The sequence below is a fragment of the Melanerpes formicivorus genome, unplaced genomic scaffold (genome assembly GCF_026170545.1).
Source record: "Melanerpes formicivorus ecotype bairdi unplaced genomic scaffold, bMelFor1.0.p_v2 SCAF_630, whole genome shotgun sequence".
Taxonomy (NCBI): Eukaryota; Metazoa; Chordata; class Aves; order Piciformes; family Picidae; genus Melanerpes; species Melanerpes formicivorus.
This window is the reverse complement of record NW_027142982.1, coordinates 91,137-99,613: the sequence shown is the minus strand read 5'-3', so window position 1 is coordinate 99,613 and position 8,477 is coordinate 91,137. Positions and strand designations below refer to the sequence as shown.

At 68.8% G+C, this 8,477-nt stretch overlaps 1 protein-coding gene across 1 annotated transcript; it reads right to left on the bottom strand.

The window, feature by feature from the left end:
* Positions 1-5,940: 5,940 nt before the first annotated feature.
* Positions 5,941-7,806, bottom strand: DNAJC22 (DnaJ heat shock protein family (Hsp40) member C22). The gene is made up of 3 exons (XM_068170806.1): positions 7,747-7,806; positions 6,426-7,307; positions 5,941-6,177 (listed from the first exon to the last, which is right to left on the bottom strand). The coding sequence occupies exons 2-3, from the start codon at positions 7,212-7,214 to the stop codon at positions 5,998-6,000; spliced, it is 969 nt and encodes a 322-aa protein (XP_068026907.1). The 5' UTR covers positions 7,215-7,307; positions 7,747-7,806; the 3' UTR covers positions 5,941-5,997.
* Positions 7,807-8,477: the final 671 nt, after the last annotated feature.

The following is an 8,477-nucleotide window of genomic DNA, read 5'->3' as shown; positions in this document are numbered from 1 at the left end:
GGAGGGGATGGGAGGGGGAAGGAAGGAGGGGGGAAGGAAGGAGGGGGGAAGGAAGGAGGGGGGAAGGAAGGAGGGGGGAAGGAAGGAGGGGGGAAGGAAGGAGGGGGGAAGGAAGGAGGGGGGAAGGAAGGAGGGGGGAAGGAAGGAGGGGGGAAGGAAGGAGGTGGGAAGGAAGGAGGGGGGAAGGAAGGAGGGGGGAAGGAAGGAGGGGGGAAGGAAGGAGGGGGGAAGGAAGGAGGGGGGAAGGAAGGAGGGGGGAAGGAAGGAGGGGGGAAGGAAGGAGGGGGGAAGGAAGGAGGGGGGAAGGAAGGGAGGGGGGAAGGAAGGAGGGGGGAAGGAAGGAGGGGGGGAAGGAAGGAGGGGGGAAGGAAGGAGGGGGGAAGGAAGGAGGGGGGAAGGAAGGAGGGGGGAAGGAAGGAGGGGGGAAGGAAGGAGGGGGAAGGAAGGAGGGGGAAGGAAGGAGGGGAAGGAAGGAGGGGAAGGAAGGAGGGGAAGGAAGGAGTTATCCCAGCTCTGAGGGCACTCTGGGAGCTGCCCCTGCTGGGCAGAGCCTGCAGCAGCTCCTGAGGGCAGCAGCTCCTTTCCCCCCTCCCTGCTGGAGCCATCCCAGAGGCAATCCTCCCCCAGGGCCAGCCCCAAAGCCAGGCCTTGGGGTGGGCTTCCCATCCCCGAAGGATTCCCCAGGGAACCTGACTCAATCCTCAGGGAATTGACTCAATCCCCCCAAGCCCCCCAGGACTTGGGGAGCTCCCCCCCCTCTCCTTTATCCTCCCTAAAGCTTCTTCCCCCAACCCCCACCACAATTCCAGGGTTTGGGAATTCCCCCCCTCCCCCTCTTCCTTTTTCCCCCCCAGTGTGGAGGCTTTCACCCCCCCCAGCCCTTCCCATTCCCAGAGCCCCTTCCCCACCCCAGCACATCCCTGGGAAGCCCTGAGCAGCATCCTGGATAAGCCCTGGATGGGGGATGGGGGATTGGGGGGGGGGGAAGGGAGGGGACTGGAGGAGGGGGAGGGGACTGGAGAGAGGAATTTGAGGAGGGGGTTGGTTGCTCTCCCCGGGGGGAGCCCTCTCGTTTAGCCCCAGCCATAATTCGCTGTCTGTATTCCAGCTCCATCCTTCCCCCTCCCAACTCACTTAATGCAGAGCACGGCCGGGCAGGGGGCTGCTCCAACCCCCCCCATCCCCCCCCTCATCCTCCCTCTCCCCCCTCCCCCACCCCTTCCCCGGCCTCCTTCGGCCTCCATTCACGACACAAAAGAGGAGGAAGCAGCCAGCAGGGCTGGGAGGGGGACGGCACAAACCCTGCCCTGAGGATGCTCCCAAGCCTCCCTCCCAGCACCTCCCGGCTGAAGCCTCCTTCCCACCCTCCCCTCCTCCCTCTTCTCCAGGGCTGGGAGCTGAAGGGAGAGCTTGGAAGCATCCCCAGGGCCCCAGAGGTTGAGTGCCAGAGCTCCCCCCCCGGCCCCAAGCCTGCTGCCAGCTGCTGCTCTGCCCCCAGCCCAGCAGGGTCCTGCTGCTGCCACCGCTCCGTGCCCCCCACCCCCCCCAGGCACTGCTGCCAGGGAGGCTCAGAGGCTGCCAGAGCAAACCCTGCTGCCCTCTCCTGAGCCTCCAGAGCCTGCAGGACTCCCAACCCACCCGGATTTGGGGGTGGGATCCAAGGTGCTGCACAGCCCCAGGAGCCCCTGGGTGACACTTTGGAGGCTCAGGACCTGCCCCAGCTGCCAGAGCAAACCCTGCTGCCCTCTCCTGAGCCGGCAGGACTCCAACCCACCCGGATTTGGGGCTGGGTTCCAGGGTGCTGCACAGCCCCTGGGTGAAACTTTGGAGGCTCAGGACCTTCCCCAGCTGCCAGAGCAAACCCTGCTGAGCCTCCAGAGCCTGCAGGACTCCAACCCACCCGGATTTGGGGCTGGGTTCCAAGGTGCTGCACAGCCCCAGGGTGACTTTGGAGGCTCAGGACCTGCCCCAGCTGCCAGAGCAAACCCTGCTGAGCCTTCCAGAGCCTGCAGGACTCCAACCCACCCGGGTTTGGGGCTGGGTTCCAGGGTGCTGCACAGCCCCAGGGTGACTTTGGAGGCTCAGGACCTGCCCCAGCTGCCAGAGCAAACCCTGCTGAGCCTCCAGAGCCTGCAGGACTCCCAACCCACCCGGATTTGGGGCTGGGTTCCAGGGTGCTGCACAGCCCCAGGAGCCCCTGGGTGACTTGGGAGGCTCAGGACCTGCCCAGCTGCCAGAGCAAACCCTGCTGAGCCTCCAGAGCCTGCAGGACTCCAACCCACCCGGATTTGGGGCTGGGTTCCAGGGTGCTGCACAGCCCCAGGGTGACTTTGGAGGCTCAGGACCTGCCCCAGCTGCCAGAGCAAACCCTGCTGAGCCTCCTGAGCCTGCAGGACTCCAACCCACCCGGATTTGGGGCTGGGGTCCAGGGTGCTGCACAGCCCCAGGGTGACTTTGGAGGCTCAGGACCTGCCCCAGCTGCCAGAGCAAACCCTGCTGAGCCTCCAGAGCCTGCAGGACTCCAACCCACCCGGATTTGGGGCTGGGGTCCAGGGTGCTGCACAGCCCCTGGGCGACTTTGGAGGCTCAGGACCTGCCCCAGCTGCCAGAGCAAACCCTGCTGAGCCTCCAGAGCCTGCAGGACTCCAACCCACCCGGATTTGGGGCTGGGGTCCAGGGTGCTGCACAGCCCCAGGAGCCCCTGGGTGACACTTTGGAGGCTCAGGACCTGCCCCAGCTGCCAGAGCAAACCCTGCTGCCCTCTCCTGAGCCTGCAGGACTCCAACCCACCCGGATTTGGGGCTGGGGTCCAGGGTGCTGCACAGCCCCAGGAGCCCCTGGGTGACACTTTGGAGGCTCAGGACCTGCCCCAGCTGCCAGAGCAAACCCTGCTGAGCCTCCAGAGCCTGCAGGACTCCAACCCACCCGGATTTGGGGCTGGGTTCCAGGGTGCTGCACAGCCCCAGGGTGACTTTGGAGGCTCAGGACCTGCCCCAGCTGCCAGAGCAAACCCTGCTGCCCTCTCCTGAGCCTGCAGGACTCCAACCCACTCGGATTTGGGGCTGGGGTCCAGGGTGCTGCACAGCCCCAGGAGCCCCTGGGTGACACTTTGGAGGCTCAGGACCTGCCCCAGCTGCCAGAGCAAACCCTGCTGAGCCTCCAGAGCCTGCAGGACTCCAACCCACCCGGATTTGGGGCTGGGTTCCAGGCCCAGGAGCCCCTGGGTGACACTTTGGAGGCTCAGGACCTGCCCCAGCTGCCAGAGCAAACCCTGCTGCCCTCTCCAGAGCCTGCAGGACTCCAACCCACCCGGATTTGGGGCTGGGTTCCAGGGTGCTGCACAGCCCCAGGAGCCCCTGGGTGACACTTTGGAGGCTCAGGACCTGCCCCAGCTCCGGAGGCAGCAGCTGAGGGACTGCAGGAAGCTGCAGGTCTGGGCTCTGGCAGGAGGCTGCAGCAGGTCCCAGGGGGAACTCTCTGCCTCTTGTTCCAGCTTTTACCTCCCTCAGCACACAAAGGCTCCACACAGAAGCTTTTGTTCCTCTTCTGGCAGCTCAAACTCCTCTCTCCTGGCCTGCTGGCAGCAGGAGCTCAGCTCAGGGCCTCGGGGAGGTCAAGCACACGTGGAAGCTTTCTCCCCTCTCCGAACCCAACCCAAGCTGCCCTCTTCACCCCCATCCTCCCCGTGGGCCCCCTCGGGGTGTGGGGGACGACCCCTCCACAACCTCTCTGCACCGGAGCTGGCTCAGGGAGCTGAGCCCCGAAGCCCAGCAGCAGCAGCGAGGAGGAGGAGGAGGCAAAAAAGCAGAGCCCAGGAGCTGGTAAACCACCTCCTGACTTACTGCTGGTTGGCTTCTGCCAGGAGGAGATCCCCGGGGGAGAAAGTGGAGGGCGGGGGGGAGCTGAAGCCAGGAGTTCAAACACAACCCCCCCCAGGGCCCGGGGAAAATCCTTCCCCAGGTCATTGGTTTGGCTTCGGAAGGCACCGAGCCAGGGTCCCCCCCCCCCGGCAGAGGATTCCTGCCCCTGGGAAGCAGGAGCTGGGGGTGGGCACAGGAGGAAGAGGCCCCGGGGGGGGATGGGGGAGGCCGTGGCTGAGCAGGGCTGGGGATGAGCCCCGAAGTCAATCAGGGGGTCCCCGAGGGTCGCTCTCCCGCAGCCCTCCGGCGCTGCCCCCCGCCCCCGGAGCCTCCTCCTCTTGCCCCCCCCAACCCCTCGCAAGGCTGCTCCGTGCCCCTGCCCCTCGCCAGCCCCCTCTCGGCCTCCCCTTGCCCACGCAGGACCTCTCAGCTCCCCAACTCTCCCCCCCACGAGGCTTCCCTGCCCCCTTCCACCCCTCCCCAGGCCCCTCGCAGCCCCCTTCCCCTCGCCCCGGCATGGCCCCCCGGACCCCGGCGCCGCTCAGGGGCTCCCCGCACTCACCGGCCACGGCGGTGGGACCCTGCCCCCCCCCACCCCGGGCCCGTCCGTTCCCCCCCTCCCCCCTCACCTCGAGCGGCCGCGATGCACCGGGGAGGGGGTGGCGGCCGCGGCCCGGCAGGAGCCCTCCGGCGGCTGCAACCAATTGGCGACGCGGCCACCGCTCGGCAGCCAATGGCAACGCGAGATCGCCGCCATCCTGCCCGCCCCTCCGGGAGGATTTCGCCAATGAAAACGCGAGAAAGGTTCCACTCGGCCCGCCCTCCTTCCGCCTCCAGCCATTCAGATGAGCCCTTAGGGGGCGGGCTAAATGTCTCTGGCCAGTGAGAAACGCGTCGCGGAGAGAGGAGGTGGCATACCGCCAGCCAATGGCGAAGCTGCCCAACGGCCGCTACAGCGAGGCTCCGCCCGCTCCTTCCTCTGACGCACGAGAAGGGCGTGACCGATCCCGCCCCTGAGAGCCAATCGGATTGCGCAGTGTCCAGGTGGGCGGGGAGAGGAGAGCCGAACGTGGACGGAAACTGCCGAGAGCCACCGCCCTGCTGCGGAAATACCCGAGTGCGCTCCGGGCGCGGCCGAAGATGAGGGGAGCCGAGATCCGTGTTCGGCGGTTCGAGTCCCCGCTCCGCACCCAGCGCCCCCGGTGAGGCTCCCCCGAGCGATACCGCCGGGGCTACCGGGCGTGCGAGTGCGAGTGCTGGTGGCCTCCTTGTCCGGTGCAGCGTAGAGGTTTGCACAATCCCCCTGCAGCGGGTGGCAGCATCCCCGTGCGATGGGTGACCCCAGTCCCCTGCAGCGGGTGGCAGCATCCCCGTGCAATGGGTGACCCCAGCCCCCAGCAGTGGGTGGCAGCATCCATCCCCGTGCAATGGGTGACCCCAGCCCCCTGCAGCGGGTGGCAGCATCCATCCCCCTGCAATGGGTGACCCCAGCCCCCAGCAGTGGGTGGCAGCATCCCCGTGCAATGGGTGACCCCAGCCCCCTGCAGCGGGTGGCAGCATCCCCGTGCGATGGGTGACCCCAGCCCCCTGCAGCGGGTGGCAGCATCCCCGTGCGATGGGTGACCCCAGCCCCCTGCAGCGGGTGGCAGCATCCATCCCCGTGCAATGGGTGACCCCAGCCCCCTGCAGTGGGGGCAGCATCCCCCTGCAATGGGTGACCCCAGCCCCCTGCAGCGGGTGGCAGCATCCCCGTGCAATGGGTGACCCCAGCCCCCTGCAGTGGGGGCAGCATCCATCCCCCTGCAATGGGTGACCCCAGCCCCCTGCAGCGGGTGGCAGCATCCATCCCCGTGCAATGGGTGACCCCAGCCCCCTGCAGCGGGTGGCAGCATCCATCCCCGTGCAGTGGGTGACCCCAGCCCCTTGCAGCGGGTGGCACCATGCCCATGCAGTGGGTGGCACCAGTCCCCTCCATGCCTCTGTGACACCCCTGGGTGACACTTTTCCCGGGGGCCCGGTGCTCCCCGGGCTCTGCCGCGCGGTCCCCTGCCCCCCGATGCACCGAGCGGAGGAACAAAGCCACAGAGAGAAGGAAAGTCCTGTTGACACCCCCCGGCCCCACTCTCGGTCCCTGCTGTCACCCCCCAGCAGCCCTCCGGGGTCCTGCCAGCTCCTCGTAGGCCTCCTGCAGCTCTATGAATCGTCTCTCAGCCTCCTCGGCCCGGTGCCGGTTGTGGTCCGGGTGCCAAAGCTTCACCAGCTCCCGGTAGCTCCGGTGCACGTCCTCGCTGGAGGAGCCAGAAGGGAGACCCAGGACCTGGGGGCGAGAGAGCTGTGATGTGGGGCACCCCCGGTGCTGGGGCACCCCCGGTGCCGTGCATGGGGTGGCGTGTGTGCCCTCAGAGGGGACCCCAATATGGGGCGGTGTCCCCACAAGGTATGGGGGCAGCCAAAAGCCACCACAGCATCCAACCACAGCACCCATCGCACCCCAGCACCCATCCCCTGCACCCATCCCTCCCCAGCCTCCCCCTCCGTGCTGGGCACCCAGCACAGCACCCTCACCTCATATGCCCACTGCTGCCTCTCGCTCCAGCTGCTCTGTCTGAAGCTGGCACCGCTCTCCCGTGCAGGATTGGTGCCGAGGATGCCCAGCACCTCTGCCAGGAGCCAGAAGGGACGGAGGGGCAGAAGCAGGAGCTCGACGGCAGCACGGGGCAGGGCCAGGAGGGTGCCCAGCGCCCCGGCGGCCCCGCAGAACCCACGGCAGGCCAGCGGGGTGGTGAATGCCAGGCATGCCAGCCCCAGGTGGTAGAGGCGGGTGGGCAGCCCCGGCCGCGGCATCCCGCGGGGTTTGTAGCGCCGGTGGCGCTGGGCAGCGACGCTGGCGGCCACGCTGACGGGCAGCAGGGCCAGCACCCTGCCCTTCAAGAGGAGGGAGGTGAGGAAGGCTGCTGCCAGGGTGCTGGGGGGCTCTGTCATCTCGTTGCCCACCCAAGAGACCAGCAGCACCCCCAGCCCCACAGCCAGGGGCTGTACCAACAGCGCTGGCACCCAGGGCAGCCCCAGCGCCGCCACCAAGCCGAAATACATCCCCACTGCCACTTGCCCTGCCAGGCGCAGGGGGCTGAAGGCTGGCACAGCGCCGCTGTGGTCGGTGGGCACCGCAGTCCCGTTGGCAGCGGCCACCCAGCCGGGGAGGTGCCAGAAGTCCCAGAGCCAGGCACCGCCAAAGCCGCCCAGGGTCAGCATCCAGAGCAGTGCGTGGCTGTCCCTGCCCAGGTAGAGGTGGTGCAGCCCCAGCGGCCCCCCCAGTGCCCACAGCCCGTAGGCCACCAGCAGCCTCTTGGCCATCCTCCGCCCGGCCACGCCGAGCGCTTCAACTGCGCCGCCCAGGGGGGCAGCACCGCCCCGGTGGGCACCGGTCCGGCCCCCGGAGCCAGCACCCTGCGGGAGGGACACCGAGATCAGGGCTCGCAGTGGGCCCCCAGCCGGGGCCAGACCCTCCAGTCACCTCTGTGCCCACCCAGGGGCACTGTCAGCCCACCCGATGTGCCGTGCGGCCGTTTATAGCCAGGGTGTGCCCACCCAGCTTCCATACTCCCACCCAGGGCTGGCCCACCCCCACCCAGCACTCTGAGTGCCCACCCAGCTCCCTCAATGCCCACCCGGAGTCCCCCACGCCCACCCCGATCCAATCTCTGCTCACCTGTGGTCCCACCCAGGACTGGTCCACGCTCCCCCCCCACCAGGGTTCCCCAGCCCCACCCAGAAACTTCTCAGCCCACCCAGGGTCCCCAGAGCCCACCCTGGGCTGGTGCCCTCCCCACAGCCCCCCCCTCCCAAGCCCCCCCCGCTGGTGCGGCTCCAGCCCTCCCTGACCCACCTCGCCCCAGCCGCTCCCGGTGGCACCGCTCCCCCCGGCAGACTTTGCTCCAGCACGACACCGGGCAAAGGCCACGGCACCGCCACCGCCGGGCGCTGGGCGGGGGGGACGGACGGACTGGGGGGCACCGGGGAGCTTGCAGGGAGAACTGGGGGGTCCCGAGTACCCCCTCCCAGCCCTGTACCCCCTCCGAGGAGCTTTCATCCCCCCCAAACCCCACCTGGCACTGGGGTACCCTCCGCACGGGGGGATGTGACACACACCCCCCTCGCCCCCCGACGCTGCGCCCCCCCTCTCCCCGGTGCTGGGTGCGCGCCCCCCCCCGATGCAGCCTCCCCCGGTGCCGTCCTTCCCCGCCCGGTGCAGCTCCCCAGCTGTTGCCCCCCTCCCAATGCAGCTCGGTGCAGTGCCCCCCTCCCCCCCCCCCCCCCCCGCCGCACCCCTCGGTGTGCCCCCGGTGCAGCCTTCCCCCCCTCCCCCCCTCGCCCCCCGCCCGGTGTTTGCTCAGCCCGCGCCGTGTTTGCGGGGATTAAGCGGCAGCGGAGGCCAATTTGGCCTCATCCATAATTAACGGCCCCGCAGCGCCCGGCGCCGGCAGCTTCACCCCCTGGTACCCGGCTGGGAGTGGGGGGGCTGCGAATATCCACACACACACCTCCCCCCCCAGCTCAGCATCCCCCCAGGGGCTCCGAACATCCCCCCCCACATCCCCTTCCCCCAGCTCAGCACTC

Coding starts and splice junctions, on each gene's coding strand:
- DNAJC22 (XM_068170806.1), bottom strand. CDS start 7,214: ATGGCCAAGAGGCTGCTGGTGGCCTACGGGCTGTGGGCACTGGGGGGG. Junction 6,178..6,425: donor GGCAGCAGTGGGCATATGAG/GTGAGGGTGCTG, acceptor TCTCGCCCCCAG/GTCCTGGGTCTCCCTTCTGG.